The following is a 19,149-nucleotide window of genomic DNA, read 5'->3' as shown; positions in this document are numbered from 1 at the left end:
GTTGGCGCTGCTGTGGAACCAAGGCAGGCTAGTTTCTACCAGTCCTGGGGCACTGTGCTGCGCCTCGGAAGCGGCCAGCAGGCCCAGCTCCTTGGCAGGGGGGCCACGGAGATGTGCACGCTGCCCCCGCCCCGCGCATGGCTCTGCATTCTCATTGGCTGCTGGAGGGGGTGGTGTCTGCGGGTGAGAGCAGCACACGCCATGGAGCCTCCTGCACCACCCCCCCACCACCTAGGAGCCAGACCTGATGGCCACTTCTAGGGCACAGGACAGTGCCCCAAGATGCCTTGGCTCTGCAGCACTTCCGACCTGGAGTCACCCAAGGTAAGTCCTCACCACAATCCCCTACGCCTGCCCCTGCCCCTGCCCTGAACCTCCCCCCAAACCTGAAGCCCCCTCCTGCACCCCAGAGCCCATACCCCCAGCCCAGAGCCCTCACCCTCCCACACCCCAACCCCCGGCCCCAGCCTAGAGCCCCCTCCTGCACCCAATATCCCTCATCCCCAGCTCCATCCCAGAGTCTGCATCCCCAGCTGGAGTCTTCACCCTCTCCTGCATTCCAGCCTCCTGCCCCAGCCCAGGGAGAGTGAGTGAGGGTGGGGGAGAGCAAGCCATGGAGGGAGGAGGAATGTAATGAGTGGGGGCAGAGCCTTTGGGAAGGGATGGGGCCTCAGGAAAAGGGCAGGGCTAGGGTGTTCTATTTTGTGCCATTAGAATGTTGGCAACCTTAGTGCTGTCCCATTACAGCTTGTGTAAGATTTTCTGGTTTCACCCTTCTCTGAATGTGATTTTGAAGACTGCAGGGATAATTACATAGTCAATACTCCTGTGAATTCAGCCTCATACAAAAAATGAAACAGAAATTCCCTTTTCATTTACGTCAGAATTATTCTTTACATGGAAATATGAACAAAGTTAAACTCATTTACATACATTTTTAAGTAATCACAAAATATAAATATTAGAAATTATTTTCCTGCACTGTGATCAGAGGACTATATGGGTTATATAATGTGGAAAGGACTCTCAAAATCACTCCATGCTGGCCTAATTCTGTTCCCACTGATGTTAACAATCTAATGAGAGCAGAGTTAGGCCAGCAGTGAGCCATTTTGAAAATCCTAAGGCTGCAATTTAGCATAGTACTTAAGCACATGCTTTTATCTTTAAGCATGTGATAGTCCAATTGATTTCATGTGCTTAAAGTTTAAAGCGTGTGTTTAAGTACCTTCCTGGTCCTGAGCCTAAATGATTTGGAAGAGATGCTGCAATATATAATACAACATTGAAATCCATGTGGTTTTGTGGAAGCAAATATTGCAGAATGAGGTCCTATGATTAAAACTGATAGGAATTTTGCCATTAACTTCAATGGGCCCAGGATCTGACCCATTCCATAAATCAGTATCTAAAGCAAAAACGTTTACTACACATACATTGCAATGTCTGGTAATCATGATCGTGAGGATGCTGCTTTTTTAAGTGATAACTGTATCCTGGGCTGAACAAATTCAGAGGCCAAAGGCCTAGGAATTTATTAACTCAGGATGTGGTTAGGACTAAATTTAATGGGAAGCACATCCTGTCACTGTTCTACTAAGATTTCATTGAAATATTCAAATTTTAAATAAAAGATAAGGAAAAAATCTCCAAAGCCCCCCAAAGAATCTGTCAAACCCAACCAAATGATTAGGGTGAGTTGAAATCGACTTGAGTTTCAAAACATTGACAACATTTGAAATTCAGCATTTTGAACTTTGACAAACGTTAGGAATTTTTGATGAACCTTTCACAGTTCCTCAGGAAGAAAGCCCTGGCTGAGCAAGGGCTTAATTTTCCATTTCCATTCAGTGCTGGGTTTCTCTGCTGAGACTGCTAATTTGAGTGCCAATTGGGGTTATGGCTATCTGCCCATAGGATAATGGACTGAGATCACATGTTATTTGCTCATAAACCAACAAACAGCAATTAGACGATGAAGGAGCTGAACATATACATTTGAAAATCTACAGCACAATCAACCCACCTTTTACATTAATGAGGACAATAAAGCATACATAACAAACAAGGTGGGTAAAATAATATATTTTATTGGACCATCATTGCACAGAACAAACACTAAACCACAAGAGTATAAAATGCCAATTATAAATTATTGCTGAAAACTTTAATAAAAATTGCAGGGTTGTTTATAGTTGGAAATACTGCTTCTTGTTTGCTTCTTTTTTTAATCTTCCTTCTTTTGGTTATTTCTCCATCAATCTGCCATGTTAGACTTGGATGGGCTATGTTCCACATGTAACAGGTTTGACAATAGAATGCACAGTGTAAATGCAGTATGGTTGCTGAGTTTGTAAAAAAAATGAGATTTTAAAAAAGCAAATCGCTGTCAGATGGATAATAGCTTTGCTACCCCGACGTGATTTGTATTCTCCCTGGCATTTTGAAAATAGAAGAGGCTCATTAACCATTCCTTATCCTTGAGCCATTCTTAGTTATCTGTTCCTTTTTTTAATAAACACTCTTCCATAGGTTGCCTGCAATGTTTGCTAAGTTGTCTAGTTAAAGAACTTTAGTTTTGTTTATTCAAGACAGGCAAATAAACACTGTTCTGGTGTGAATTAGAATTAGATAACGGTTTGGCGTTTGGGTCTGAGTCTGAATCAAGGCTACGGTTCTTGTTTGAAGGTGCCTAAATGTTGTGAGCACTTTTCAAGAGATTTGAACTGGAAATAAAATGGAAAATTCAAGAGATTTTGCAATATTCTTGCCAACCTGAATTGTAGATTTTATGTATTTATTTATTGAGAGTCCTAGATAGAGAAGTTATAGAGTGTGCAGTTTTAAAAATACAATCACTGTACATAGGCAAGGAGTTTACAACCCTAGAAAGTGTGCAGAAACGATGGAAATCTTACGGGATCAGCTCTTTTTTGTTAGATTTCCACAAACTTGGGCTGCGTCTGAACCACATCCAAAAAAATAAGACTATTTCTATATTTGGTTTCACATAAAATCAAAACTCTAAAGGCAGGGAACTTGAATCCCAATCTCCTGCTCTTGAAATCTGAGAAGGAAAGAGAATCGGCAGATTTTCCAGTTTGAATTCATCTCTATTTCTTATATTTAATTCAAGTCCACTAATGTATTACTTGTATTGACGTCCACCGTCATGTCATCTCATTTACAAGGTCAACATAAATTTTTCTGAATGTTCCTTTCTGCTTTCACTGTGGTCACTACTTCCCTTATTAGGCACCATATTCAGTTAATTTGATCTTTTTTATAGTGCTCCTTCCTAGGTTAAGATAACTGAGGCTCAGAAGACTGAACATGAGAGAGACCTGTTATATCCATATCATTTGAACATAACTCATGAAAACTTGTGTATGGTTTTCAGAGTTTTGGAATCACGAGTTCATTTAATGTGATCTTTAGCTACAATTAAAATGAACTACCCTGTTCTGTGAGAGAGAAGGGTCCCATTCCACTCATGCAGTGACAGAACTGAGGAACACACTACCCTGATTAGCAGGTTGACACTGGCCATCTTTATTGAGCACTGTTCTCCAGAACCAAGCTAGGGTGGACCACTAAAACTACAGGGGGAGAAATGCAATCATTTAAATCGGATGCTAGGTTTAATGCAAGGGCAATCTGATATGTTCATGTAGATCTCAGAATCCATTTGAAGAAGGAATGGGTTCTGTTTCTGGTGTTGTCTGCAGACATCAACCAGGTGAACAAACACTTTGTATAATCTTTAGGTCCTTCCAGTTACAGATCTTCATATATCTTCCCCAGGGACTCTGATACTCCATAAATTCCTTGGATGTCTTGTAAGACGTGGTCCATCCAACCTTACATTCTTCCTCTCCCAAGCCATATGGCCATCTCTATTTCCCCCACACCCTGGGTTCTTCGGGTGAAAAGGGAACCATGTGCTCACTTTCTTCATCTTGCAGCTTGCTAGATACAGACTACCTTTCACTGGTCTTCAGCAGAAGGAGGAACTGGCAATGGCTGACTCCTCCCCCTGTAGGGTTCTGTAGTTGCTGAAGACATCTCCATTGCCAGTACTGCTAAAATGAGAGCACAGATGAAGGCATCCCATAATCCTGAGTGTGGTAAATAGAAAATTGTTCTGGTTCTTTAGCAACTGTGTACTATTTGGGACAACTAATGGTTTCCAGCTTCTGCACTATGATTTAGAAAGTGTCTATGATCCTTCACTAATTTTAACAGCATTGGCTGCCAGTGTGTGTCCCAGACCCCTCTTCCTTCTGGAGGTTTTCCTCTCCCCGGAGACACTCATGTATTGTTTAAGGATGCTAGTGCCTCTGAAACTGCATGATAGCGGATGCGGTTACCTGGTGCTCCTTGGATTAGGGAAACAACCTGGACTGAAAAGCAAATCGGGAGCAGAGGAGAGGAGATGAGTCCACCAGTCCCTTTGAGGACAACAAAAGAGTAATGTTGGCAGAGGGCTGGCAATCACAGGTGCCCTAAAGAGCAATAGAAAAGAGTGCTAGCCCCAGAGGCAGGATTATGTGGAATTTAGACCGCCATGGTTTGATTTATCAGCAACCCTATCCTGAAGAGCTAATTAACAGCTTTTCTTTCTCAGTATTTCATGAGATCTTTGTGAACCCAAGTGCTCAGAGCCTCAGTTTCATATCTTACCTTAAAGATGGCACCTCTGTTATTTCATGGTCCCCTACCATTCAATGGGATTGATTCAGTGTAAACTAGCTACAAGGGTTAACTAACAAACATGAACCAAGTAAAGATTAATACAAGTAATGCCTGAGGCTGAGTCTCCAGATATTCTTGAACAATAACTCTGAGAGGGATGCAAACTGTTCCTATTCATTTGAAAAGGTGGTTGACTCTGAAGAATAATGTTGATTTAAAAATCAATATTATCCCCTATTTCTCTATCGATAAAGCCAAATACGCAAGGGAATGCTGATCTAAATATGAAGAGCTGTTGTGAGAGGAGTCTCATGATGATCTCACCTTTTGGTGTCTCATGTAGGTAGCATATGGGAAAGTACCATAACTATTTTTTTCCGGTTGGAGCCTGATGGACTGGTTGAAAAGGTGTGTCTAGAAAAATGAGCCATAGGTTTAAAGAATGACTCCCACCTTACCCCCTCAAGATCTTTGGAAATAGTTATTCTCTGGTGTGGACATGATCGACTGAGTTCAACAATCATTGTAGCAAAGTTGACTGAACTATAGATATTGGATAAACAAGTTGAAAATTTCTATTCAACAAGTATTGAATTCTGTTGACTTATCCTATGCTGCAAGAGGGAAGGTTGTACAATTTTTGACACCCTTTGTCAAAAAGAGGTAGACCTCAGGGTCAAATTGTCAGCAGTCTGTTTTTCAATTACGTCTATTTTTAAAACCTTCTCTGGGGAAGATAGTAGTTTAAACAATGCACAGAAACTCTGTAAATGTTTAGTAAATAGGTCACAAAACCGTATTTCTTCCATTCCTCTGGTTTGTTGAAACTTTTTTCTGTTGAGTTGGAAGCTGATGAATCCTGCAGGAGTTCATAAAAGAGAGTATCCTACGTGGTCGCATCTATTCGAATACTGCCTCTAGTTAAGGGTTTTAGCAGACTGCAGTATTAGAAATCTAAGTGTGGGGAGAAGACAAAAAGATAATTCCCTTTCATCTCAAGAACAAAGCCAAACAGGAAGGCTTTTTCAACTTTCGTAATTCATGAAACATTTATTGTGGAGTCAGATAATATTACTGAGGCATGAATGGGGTCTGTCAGCATTTCTATTACAAACCCTTGTTTTCTGGGTTTGCCAGGAGAGCCTCCAAGGTTCACTTTGAACTGACTTAGCATTCAAAGTCTTGGCCTGGAAGCACATTTTTCTTCCCATTTAAGAAAAATAAGCTTGAACATTTATATCTTGGAAGAATATTTATTGCAAAAGCTATGTTAAGGCTACATTAAGGGGGAGTTCAAATGCACAAAAGTGAGGAAAGTCAGAAATAAGTGCTCTCAAAGCAAGATTACCTTAGTTCCTTCCACATTCGTAATGATCTGTTGCCATTGTACGTTATAAGTCGATTCAAAGATGTGCCACGGGGTGCTCGATCGAGGGGTGTTGAGGGTGCAGCAGCACCCCTGGCTTAAAGTGGTTTCCATTATATACAGGGTTTACAGTTTGGTTCGATGGCTTTCATCACCCTCATTATAAAAATTGCTCCAATGCCACTTGGTGGGCCATAATCTTTATGTGCAAAGTGACAGAATTAATATTATGGAATCTTAATTTCATTGTGCTTACTTTCCCAACCTTGGCGGTTCACTAATAGATTTTTTTTTCCTATTGAAGGGAAGGCTGGTCTTGTGTTTGAAACATGGGTGTGAAAGCTGAGAGATGTAGGTTGTGTTGGAGGGAAGGGTGTAAAATGTGGAAACTGAGTCACAAGTCCACCCAATTTAGACTTAATCAAATTCTCGCCTTTAGTTATACAATGTCAGATAGAATTTGTGTTATTTATAGTGTCTGAACGTATATTTATGCTGGAAAATAATATCAGGCAAAACAGAATAGGTGTAGGGCCCAGATTTCCTAATTCCTGGCACAGGGAAAGTTAACTTATAGACTCATAGACTTTAGGGTCAAAAGGGACCAATATGATCATCTAGTCTGACCTCCTGCACAAAGCATGCCACAGAACCCTACCCATCCACTTCTATAACAAACCCCTAACCTATATCCGACTTATTGAAGTCCTCAAATTATGGTTTGAAGACCTCAAGCTGCAGAGAATCCACCAGCAAGTGACCCATGCCCCATGCTGCAGAGAAAGGCGAAAAACCTCCAGGGCCTCTGTCAATCTGCCCCGGAGGAAAATTCCTTCCTGACTCCAAATATGGCGATCAGCTAAACCCTGAGCATGTGGGCAAGACTCACCAGCCAGCACTCAGGAAAGAATTCTCTGCAGTAACTCAGATCCCATCCCATCCCATCTAACATCCCATCACAGACCACTGGGCATACTTAAATGCTGATAATCAAAGATCAATTGCCAAAATTAAGCTATCCCATCATACCATCCCTTCCATAAACTTATCAAGCTTAGTCTTAAAGCCAGATATGTCTTTTGCCCCCACTACTCCCCTTGGAAGGCTGTTCCAGAACTTCACTCCTCTAATGGTTAGAAACCTTCGTCTAATTTCAAGTCTAAACTTGTACTTCATGCTGGTTGTTGCCTCCTCTGATCTCTTCATCTGGTCCTTCAGTCCTGTTCTTTTCATTGTTTCTCTAATTGGGGCCCTGTTCACTTCTTTTATACATTTTCACATTCCATGTTTTTTCGCCAATCAACTTTTATCATCGCCACCCTCTAATTCTTTGTGTAACCTGGACATTTTAATTTACCCAACTCCTGCATTTTTTCTGCAGTTTTTATATCCTGGGTTTTCTCAGTAAAATACTATTTCTTGTTACAGGTTTGTACTGTTCTACCTCAAAACTTCCAGAACAACATGATCTTCGTTCCATCAGCAATAACATCATTTTAAGCAGATTGGCAATTCTGTGTAAAAGAAGAATTGGCAAAACTACACTTATGCTGGCAAGGCCTGGGCCTAAGTGTTACCTCACTTAGACTCGCTCACAGTCCATTATTACAAATTATTAATATCTATCAAAGCTTTTACCCTTGCCATTTAACAATTATTCATTTTGATATTTCAATATCATATTCCATATATATATATATATCTTCTATCCCTTTGTGGGGAGGAGTTACAGAAAACACAATGATTCTTTAGTGTCAACATTTCTTATCATCTTTAAACATGGGTTTGCAAAGGCCTTTTTCATTCAAAGTCCAGTATTGTTTGTGAAACATTACAAAAAACAACTTTCAGTCAAAATTTTCCACTGACTGCATTTTGAGGGGTGTCTCAGTTTTAGGGCCTTAATGTTGCTTGTAATGGTATCCCAATAGTTGTTTCCTGACTCTGCCACAGACTTCCTGTGTGACCTTAGACAAGTCACTTAATCACTCTGTACCTTAGTTACTCCACCTGTACAGTGGAGATAATACTACTATTTACCTATCTCACAGGACATCATTTGTAAAGTCCATTCTCTGATGAACAGTATTATATAAGTGCAAGGTATTATTTATTTTAATTAATAAATATGTTTTGTTTTAGTTTTAGAGTAGCAATGTTAGGACTTCCTATTTGAACGTGTAAGGCATATGGTTATTTGGAGAAAAGATGTGTTCAATGGCCCACGTGTATTTGCTTTAAGGTGCACTCGGGGATCATAGCATTCTTTCCAAATCACAAAGACCAGTGAAAATACTGATGAGTGTTTTGCTGTGTAAATGCTTTTCTCAGTGCACTCACCAAGGCTCTAGAACTCCCGGGAGGGCCAAGAAGCCTGCATATTTGAATATCTGTCCATGTAAATAGGTGTAATTATGCTCAGATGAATATATCTAAAAGATCATAACGGATCATATCAAAAAATGATATATTGTGCTTACATAGCACATTATATTTAATAAATTATATCATTTCTCAACCAAACTTTTCAGCCCTGTAAAGGATGTGTTCTTTGTGGAAATCTATTGCCTGTGGTATGACATTCTAAGTCCAAAAAGAGTTTAAATTATCAAAGCCTTCAAATGATTGAGCAGCACCTTAAAACATGCAGAACAATATTATTTTCACACTCTCATAAATCAAAAATGGCTCAATGGATTTTGTTAAACTGGCAATTAAATACATATTAGGAAAATGCAACTGCTGTGGTAAGCAGTTAATGGTCTAACTTAATTCCATAGATGAAAAGAAATGAAGAGCTGGGCTGAAATATCTATCCTTAACCTGGTCTGTTTTGCCTTGATATGCATCACTCAATAGCAAGAAGGAATTAGAAGAGAATTTCACTTGTGGCACTGAATGCCCTGGCTTTTTGTGGGGTGTAAATTAGACCTAAGAAATTATTTGAACTCCGGTTCTTTGTTTCAGTGTTCCGTGAGGGTTGCTTCAAGGTTACCTATTTTAGCTTCTCCCCTCCAAGGAAATGGCAAAATGCTTTCTGAAGCTACCTTTTTTTTTGTGCTACGCTGAAGTTTAAAAATAGAAGCATCATCAGGGTCTTTTAAGATCATTCAGATGACTCTAATCCCAGACAGGCAATTAACAGCTATGTTTAGTGAAAGCTAATAGTTTGATAAGCACCAGGGGATGTTTCTGTGTTATTTATAAACACTGATTCTAATTTAGTTTAGTTTAAATTTAAATAGTTTAAAGCTTTGAAATGAAAAAAGAATATTTATATCCATTTTTATCAACAAATGCTTCACTTTTAATACTTGTTTTCTTTATATGAACTGTCGCTGCTGTGTTGTTTTTCTTTGATTGTTAGTTTCATGGCAAATCTACAAAATGAAAGGAAGTGACTACCAGCTAGTCATTTAAAGAGAGTGGAGGAAAACCTAGTTTTACAAATTTAAATTTTAAAGATATCAAAAGACTGGTGACTCAGTTTAACAATGAATATCGTATTCTTCATAATTTAGTGTCCCAGGAGGCTCCTGGACTTTGTACCTAAGGATATTAATACATTCCTTAGGGGTGAACTGGATAAATTCGTTGCTCTTTTAAAACTGTGAAATTCTACATTAAACATTTTGCTCTTTTATTTTTCTCTCACTGGAGAGACATAGTTTGATGGTCATTGGAATTATGACAATAATGTCTCAGGAACTTCGGACCCTAATCAGAGAATCTTCCAAAATATTGATGGAGGGGGATAAGATCTTGTGTTTCCAACAGATCTTTTCTTCACTGTATGAGGCAAAGTACTCTGGTCCAGAGTTTGCCTCTAACACTTTTATAAATGGAGAGGTTTGGTCAAATGTTGGGCATCCTCGTTGCTTTCTTGGTGGCAAGAAGTACTGTCAGTAAGCCAAGCACTATGGTGTCAAGTGCTAGAGTGCCAACAATGTTTGCATCTGCTCTGCCACCCCAGCCCTCAACCAGAGAAGGCATGTAGGGTGGGATCCATGATAGTACTTAGGCACCTAAACCTCTAAGGTAGGTCTGAGATTGAGGTGCCTAAGTCCCAGTTTTGGTTCCACTGCAACCCACAAAGCTCTTGTCGAACCTATATGCACCTAAACTCACTTGATGCCTAACTGTTCGGAATAAAAATTCCCTCCGTGCTTACGTTTCTCCTCTGGGCAGACACTTATCTCCCACCTAGGCCCCAACGCAATTCACAAACCAGGGAAAGACTAGCTATGTTCAGCACCCTGAGTTGTGTGCAGGGCCTGATCTGATAGGCAGCCTCTGAGCATGTGTCCAGCCCCATCTAAAATGTGCCCAAAGGAGGTGGTGGTGGTAACCTTATAACTTTTAGGCCAATGGTTAAAGCACTCACTTGGGATGTGGATGATCCAGATTCAATTCCTATTTCTGCCAGATGGGGAGCTGCCAGGAGAGTGCTGTAACCATGAGCTATGGGATATTCTTGGGCCTTTAACAATTACTTCTCATACTGTATGGACCAGATTATGCTAATTGCAAAGGGATCCTGCCCTGAAGACACTGCAGAACCACACTGCCTTAGTGGGTGCTCCACAAAAGCCTGTTCTGCAGGACCCCTGCCTAATTTATTCCACTGGGCTCCTCCTCTTAACATGGTGTGAAATTCATCCTGGACTTAGGACATTCAAAATTGGGACTTACACCCCTTGCACAGTCTGCGTGGGGTGAATTTCACACTGAATTCAACCAGGGTCCTGAGGATATACTATTATACAATCAAACAATTAAAGACCAAAGCAGAATGGATATGCAAGGGGGAGGCAGTGTTAAGGTTGTGTGTGCATCATTAATTCACTTTTGAGTGTTCAATTTTGCAAACTTAACGTTTTCTTAACATGGGCTCTAATCCTGAAAATACTTATTATCTCTTGACCTCAGTGTGGCTGCTCACTGCAGTAAGCACTATCTTCATTAGTAAAGGTTTGCAGGTGTTGCAGTCGTATAGTTTTTGTGTATGCAGTTAGAGTACAAATCTTACCACTACTGGGGGTGCTGAAGGGAACAATCAAATGTAAATTCAGAAATATTAGATTAAATATAATAGATTTATTTGCCGTTATTGTTAGCAATTACATTTGATCTGCTGATATAGTACAAATTATGATGAATCTAGTGATGGTGTTGTAATTACTCTTCTGGGACACTATTTAGAAACACCTTACAAGACCACTGTCTGTTATATTCATTGGTGATAAAGACTGGGATCTTTCTAGAAAGAAAGTCAAGAAGTGCTCATTTGGGGGTATTGTGGCCCTATGTTTCTTGTCTTTTTCTGCTGAATTCCTGTGCTTGTGGAAAGATGGATTTTTAAAAATATTAGCATATATATATCTATCTATCAGAGTGCAAGTCACTGCCCTTCATCCTACCAGGCAACACGTTAATTTAAAGGGGCCAAAGTATATTTTCCATGACTACATTGATGCAAAAAATTCCTTGACATGTAGCTTGACAGTGCCACTAGAGCACAAGTTAGATTTTGTAGTCTCAGAATTTTTATTCACCAGACTTTTCATGAATATTTGGTTACACTCTTCCCTTCACCTATTATGTTATCTTTATCAAATTTAATTTATCTATCACTATCTACCATGGGGATTGTGTGTAATAATGTTTCTCTGCTAAGAGAGAATTCATAATTGGGTAATGAATATTTAAATTTTACTTTTTTACTAGGGTTTAAGGGTGGAAATTTGATTATTTATAAACCTTTTAAATATAAAGGGCCACATTTTTTGTTGCTGTGTGTCCATTGAAGACAATGGAGTTACATAAGTAGAGAATTAGGCCCATTTTTTGAATCTTTCCCTTCCTATACTGAAGTTTAGATAATGAAATTTTGTAATGGTTTGTTTTTCTTTTTTTTATTGTTATATTTGTATTGCAAAATTTCCATGAGAATATTACCTTGTTCCAGCAGAGTGCTTTTCAACAGTTGGTCTCCAAGCTCTTTACAAGGAGGCAAATATCATTATCCTCATTTTACAGCTAGGTAAACTGAGGCACAGAGTGATGACATGCTTTGCCCGTGGTCACACAGCAGGCTAGCAGCAGAGCCTAGAATAGTACCTAGGTCTCTAGAGTCCCAAATGAAGTGCCATATCTACTGGTCAACTGCTGAATTATAATCTCTGTGTGAGTGGTCCTTGTCTCAGGGTGGCTGGGCCCAATAAGGGGAGATGGGCCTCAGCCTCACCCATGACATGCTTAGCTCATCTTCCTGGGGGGGAGGATGAGCAATAATGAGGTCATGTGACTAACTCAGGCCGGGTCTAGGGACGTAAGAGAGAGGCAGAGCCTGAGTGGGAGCATGTAACACTCAAGTTAGGTAGGGCTCGGAGTGTCAGGCAGGACAGAAGTCTGGGAAGCTGCAGCTGGCCTGAGGAAGCAACAGTAGGTGAGTGCTACGTGGGGAAAGACTGAGTCCTGCAGGGGCTGTTGGGATTATAACCCAGCTCCAGGAAGGAAGACTGAGGACTCCTGACAAGAGGAGAAAGGACTGGTTGAGTCATGGAACCAGTGGCCAGCAGGGTTAAGATGGCACGAAGTACTGTGTTGTGTATATGTCTGCAGCAAGGGAGTAAGATAACTATAAACTTAATAGAAATTCCATAAAAGTACTTTTTTTTTCTTTGCAAATTAGCCTAGAGACTAGAACTAATCTTGCTGTGAAAGTTTATCTTATGAATTTCAACAATTTTTGAGTTATCCATGCCCCAAAGAGTACACTAAAATCTTTCCTCAGCGGAAAACCTGTAATTTTTCACTCTCTCATACTCATTAATGGTTAAACAGAGTTTAAAATTTTCCCCAAATAACAACATTGGGTTGAGCGTAATGATTGTAAATAGAGCTAAAATAAGAATTTCAGATAAAGTGAGCATTAAAATAGAGGGGCTATTACCCTGTGTAACCTCAGTAGCAGTTCTTGCTATTGGTCACATTTACATAAACAAAAATTGATTGGTTCCAATGCCAGTAGCTGTAAAATATTGCCCAAAGTGCAGAGTGGTTTCTTAGCATGTGATACATTGCCCAAAACCTTTGGCTATTTTTAATGGAAGGCATTTTAATGCTATTTCCCCTTGAGTCAATTTGTACTTATTTTTATGAAGATGGAGGAGTCTTTTCTCCTCATGGCCCAACTTACCAACAGGGAAGGCCCTTGACAAGAACATCCCTCCAAGGTAGTGGGGAGCTCTGGTAAACACTCCCAGCAGGGTCGGCTCCTGACCCCAGCACACCAAGCATGTGCTTGGGGCGGCAAGCTGCTGGGGGCACTCTGCCGGCACCGCGAAGGTGGCAGGCAGGCTGCCTTCGACAGCTTGCCTGCGGAGGGTCCACTGGTCCCACGGCTTCGGCGGACCAGCGGACCCTCCATAGGCAAGCCGCCGATGGCAGCCTGCCTGCTGTACTTGGGGCGGCAAAATGCCTAGAGCCACCCCTTACTCCCAGTATCCAAGAGCCAGGTTTCAAAGGAAGGGAGTAGTTTGTTGAGGGTGTGTGGAATAGGGGGGAGGTTAGATCTCTCTGGGAGGGATCAGACTGGCATAGTGGAGGCAAACTTGGAGCCTTTTATGCCAGACCTCCATCCCCTGAAGACCCCAGGTCATCTGTTTCCAGGACAAGGCATTGCAGGTTGCTGACTGCTGACCTCTTTGCCAGTAGGCTGCTTCTCATATCTGAAGAGCATAGGTTGACTAGCTCCTTTCTCCCACCTTGGCCATCTATTTCCCAGGCAGGAGATATTGTACTTTGGATGCCTGCTGTGCACAGAGAGCACATGTCAGAAATCAGAGATGACATCTGACCTATGCTGTTGCCCTCCCTATTTCAACTATAGCCTACTGGGAAGGGCAATAGAAGATGATTTATTTTGATTTCACTGCTTTTGGTTTCTTAAGAAAGACATTAAAGGTGTGTGTGTAATTGTGTCTGTGTCTCAGTGGATCACAGCTGAGAATACTAGATTCAGAACAAACTGCTGACAAATCAGACCAATTTACCCCAACTGGTGGTTATTCTCTCATTAGAGTATACCAAGCCAGTAACAAAGATAAACTTCTGTCTCACCACACTGGTTAACAGGAACTCAAAGATGCAGTTTCCTTGGGCATTCCAACCCTTATCTCACCACCCAGATACTGGACTCCATGAAGAGTAGTTACTGAAAACCACTTTCATCACATAGAGAGTTCTCTAATCCCAAGAGATCAGCCATGTACCCAGGTCTATACATAACTCAGATGTTACCCAATAATCATGCTGCTGCCAGTCCTTTAATAACTAAAATCTAAAGTTTTAATATAATTTAATTTAATTTAATAAAAGAAAAGAGTTCATAATGATTAATAGATCATGTACTGCAAAGTCCTTATATCAGGTCTGTAGCAGTGATGGTACAGACTACTAGCTTGAAAAGTCTCGCTGGTAACTTCAAAAGACTGGAATGTCCTCAGTCCATAGTTCAAAATACTCCTTTTTGTTGTAAATCCACAGTCCAGAGAATCAGGGCGGGAGAAAGGCAAAATCGAAATATCTCTGGGCTCTTTTTTACCCTTTGCCATGTGCCTGGAATTTTACTGTCGCAAACAAAGTTCACAGCCCAGTTTGTGAAAAGTTACTGGCACAAGATGGAGTCCAGGATCACATGAGCATATTGCATGTCCTTATATGGCTTGATGACTCACAGGGGGTGGCCATTGAAGAGCTATCTGGATGGAATGAGTTTCTTCTATGGCTTATTGTGAGAGATAAGTGTCTTTGATGGACTATCAGCACAAAGCTATCTAGCCTTGATGTAAATCTTACCTGGTGGGTGTTACCCAGGAATACTACATGTATAAAATATAAGTTCATAGCCTGTATTTGTAATTTTAGATACAGAGATGAAACATGGATTTAACCAGGATAATCATATTTGATAGACTGTAACTTTTCCATTGATACCTTAGATGATGTACTTTATACAAGATTTGTTAAAATTGTATAACAGTGGCAATATTCAGGATATAAATGGTCATATTTCAATTATAGAGCATCACAATAATATATATAATACCGCTACACTTTATTAAATCATTATTGAAGCATTCACTGAAAGCTGGCACTCTGCTTTCCAAAGCACTATAATTGTATGTGTCTAGTTCATTAAAAGTGATTTGTGAGAGAGCCATTAGCTGACAATATTTAATGCATCTTTTCTACTAAGCACAATTCTGTATGCAGATGTGCATCATCACACATCTTTAAAAAATCTGTTCCTTGTCATGAATGCAGAAGTGCAGTAGCTGATTTTTAGCATGTTGGGTGATGTGCATTTTTGTACGTGGTAGTAAAATCAAGCTTGGTATTTATAAGAAATAGTGTAATTTACATAACTATAAATCATTTAATTGTTTTCCTTTTTTGGTTGATTTCCTAGGGCTTCTGTGCTCAGACTTTCTATGGTCACCTGCATTCCTGTAATCATGCTACGTTCAACATGAAGGTAAGTTCTGTGCGCAAAGGATAGGTTTCTCATGTCACAAATTATAAAGCCAGAAGTTACCATTCTGATTATCTAATTTGACCTCCTGTATAACACAGGCCAAATAATAATTCCTGAAATAATTCCTGTTTGAATTAGAGTGTATCTTTTAGAAAAACATCCGATCTTGATCTTAAAATCTCCTCTTTTGTAAACAGTCTTCATGAGCAGATATTTCTCCCTCATGAATTTGCCAATCTTGTAGGAATGTCTCACGATCCTATGACAGTTTGTGAGGGAACACATACTGACTACAGTATGTAAAGTTCCCACTATATATACAATATTGCTCCATCCCTATGACAAAGCTTAGTTTATTTCTTGCTGTCTCTGAGCCATTCCCCTCACTGTGACTGTAGAATTAGTTTAATTAGCTGAGGTTTCCTGTTGGCTGTTAGTCATTTCCTGGGTAGTTAGTTTTGTTATTGTCTATCAGAGGTGTAGCGAGCGCCCTCCATACCCTCCGACCGGAGGGGGCCCCGCAAGGAAGGGGGCCCCTAAAAGTGGCAAAAAAAATGTAAGGTATAACTAGGTAAGTGACATTTATTGACGCTATTGCACAATCCATGTCGGTTTTACTGACAAAACCGTGAAGTCATTATGATACATCATAATGCTATTGGCTACATCAGTTGTCTGTCGGTCAGTTTCGAATTTTAGTTGGACCCATTCAAAGAATGTGTATTTGCGTTCATAATGGTGGTCGGCGGATAAATGTTATTAATTTAGTTGTTTAGTTTGTTATCGTTTCCAACGCAGAAGCGTGCTTTGTGATGTCTAAGAGAATGTATAAGAGCAGAGCTAGTAAACGAAAGGCAGCAAAAGATGCCGAGAAGGAACTTGAGAAAATTCCAAAGTTGTCAACGTATTTTGCGCTGCAATCCAACGTACAGGTACAGGCACATGAAACGGACAGCGCTAGCAGCGACGAATCGTATCCAGAAGTATCCAGAAGTGCTTCAAGTGAGGTCGAAGGTGAAGCCAGTTGTTCTACCAAACAAACTGTGACAGATATTCCAGCTGCTGCCGAGAAAGAAGTATCTGAATCTGAACCACTGACTGATGATCCAGGAGATTGGCCGTCTATAATATCAGACAGGCAAGTGTGTGACATTGTTGCACGTGGCCCACCGCAGCAGAATGAAAGCTACGAATTTCCATTTAATGAGGAAAGACGGAGGTTCACAAGTACTCATTTCTATCGAACCATGGCAAATGGCGAGAAAATAAGACGTTCATGGTTAATGTACTCAGTTCAGAAAGATGCCATTTTTTGTTTTTGTTGTAAATTATTTGGCACTGGCGACATACCACTACGTCGTGGAACATCTGCTTGGAAAGCACTGTCAAAAAGACTTCAGCAGCATGAAACAGGCAAAGGTCATCAAGACTGTATGGTGAAATGGTTTGACCTTTGGTCAGGCATAGTAAACCGTACGTCTATTGACCAACTCGAATTGCAGGCTTTTCTGAAAGAAAGAGGTTTCTGGAGAAATGTTATCAAACGCATGGTTGATGTCGTTATTTTCTTGTCCGAAAGAAACTTGGCATTTCGAGGAAGTAATGAAAAGCTCGGCGATCCTTCGAATGGCAACTTTTGGGGACTGTTTGAATTGCTTGCAAAGTATGATACTGTCCTCAGCGAACTTTTACAGAGGATTAAGAAGGCAGAGACACATGTTCAGTACCTCAGTCCACAGATCCAAAAAGAGCTGATGCAACTTGTTGCCAGTAACATTCAAGAGGCCAACATAGCGCAGCTTAAAAAAGCAAAATATTATTCAGTTGTTTTGGACTGTACTCCCGACGTGTCACATGAAGAACAGATGTCTGTGGTGTTATGCTTTGTTGAATGCAACGGTGAAGATGGTGTCAATATTCGTGAAGCGTTTGTTGGTTTTCTTAATGTTCATGATACAACTGGCAAGGGCTTATTGGAAGCGTTTATTGAAAAGGCAAACAACTTAGGAATAGACATTGCTGACATGAGAGGCCAAGCTTATGATAATGGCGCAAATATGAGAGGAAATAAAACCAGCAAATTAATTCAGTCACCAGATGTGTCAATTGACATACCGCAGGCAGAAGTCGGTGCTACAATGAAGTTTTTGGAAGACTATCGAAATACAGGATATAACTCTGTGGTCACAAATGCATGTGAAATAGCAGAGCATATGGGTATTGAGCAGGTGTTTCCAGAAACCAGGGTGCGACGTAAGAAGAGAATGTTTGATTACGAATGTGCTGATGATTCGAGTCATCTTTCTGCCGAAGAAAAATTCAAATCGCAGTTCTTTCTTGTTCTCACTGATCAGGCCATATCTTCTGTTTCGTCGCGATTTGACCAACTCGTGGAGTAGTATAAGTTGTTTGGATTTCTGTACAACGCTAACAGCCTGAAGCAGTGTCACAGAGAAAATGAACTGGAGAATCACAGCAAAAATTTTGAAAGAAAAATGGGAGACATTAATGCCAATGAACTCATAATGGAATTGAATCATTTTATTTATGTCATTGAGAAAGAGAGAGGACTTGTCACGGCAAACACTTTTTTAACGTACATATACAAGAACAGCCTTCAGGAGATATATCCGAATCTTTGCATTTGCATCAGAATTCTTCTGACCACACCAGTTACTGTCGCTGGTGCTGAAAGGAGCTTCAGCAGAATGAAACTGATCAAGAATATCCTGCGCTCAACCATGACAGATGACAGGCTTTCTGCGCTTGCAGTTATCTCAATCGAAAACAAGATTGCCAGATCTCTGGACTATGACGCATTGATTAACCAATTTGCGGAGAACAAGGCTCGAAAGAAGCGTTTTGCATAAATACAGAATACATGTACACTGTAGGCATATGTATACATAATATGAACCCTGTATATTGTATAAAATAAATACCACATTCCAGTTTCTGCATTGTAAGGGGCCCCGGACATATGTTCGGAGGGGACCACGTTCTTTGTTGCTACGGCCCTGTTGTCTATAAAGGCTATTCTAGATCATTTTGAGGTGGATTAGTGATAAAATGCAGTGATAGAATGCAGATAGATGGCAGATTTGGACAAGGTGTGGGCCCTCATGGCTGAACTTCATGTGAGAGTAGAATGTTCTTCGCAGACCAGCACATTAAGTGCTTAAAACATCCTGTCCCAAAGCCTGTTAAAGTTGGTGTACAAAACCCCATTGATTTCAAAGGGCCCAAATCAATCCCAAAATGCCCGTGAGAAGGGTATTTCCTGTGTAAGAGCTCAGTCTATGGGGCCTTAACTGCTAAGACACAAGCTCCAACTGGGAATAATCCTTGTTTTGATATCAGAGAGCCTTTCCTGGGCTCTCTGCAACCAGTGGGGAGGGCAGGGAACCCCAAAATCTTCCATTAATGGTGAGGAGCAGGACAAGGCAGAACAGTGCTCCTCCCACCACACTGTGCTTCAAAAGGGGCTTCCCTGCATGGAATGGAAAAGCTGAACTGCTCTGCTTGGATTAGAAGGAGGGATTGGGAG

The 19,149-nt window shown here is 40.6% G+C and overlaps 1 protein-coding gene across 1 annotated transcript in view; it reads left to right on the top strand.

The window, feature by feature from the left end:
- The window catches only part of SPAG16 (sperm associated antigen 16), an 844,823-nt gene that overhangs the window by 632,782 nt on the left and 192,892 nt on the right, over window positions 1–19,149 (top strand). The window contains 1 exon segment of the mRNA XM_030579560.1: window positions 15,537–15,602. Within this exon segment, the coding sequence (XP_030435420.1) occupies window positions 15,537–15,602 (66 nt within the window).

This window comes from Gopherus evgoodei, chromosome 11 (genome assembly GCF_007399415.2).
Source record: "Gopherus evgoodei ecotype Sinaloan lineage chromosome 11, rGopEvg1_v1.p, whole genome shotgun sequence".
In the NCBI taxonomy this organism is placed as follows: domain Eukaryota; kingdom Metazoa; phylum Chordata; order Testudines; family Testudinidae; genus Gopherus; species Gopherus evgoodei.
Note: the sequence above shows the minus strand (reverse complement) of the source record. Positions and strands in the feature narration are given on the sequence as shown.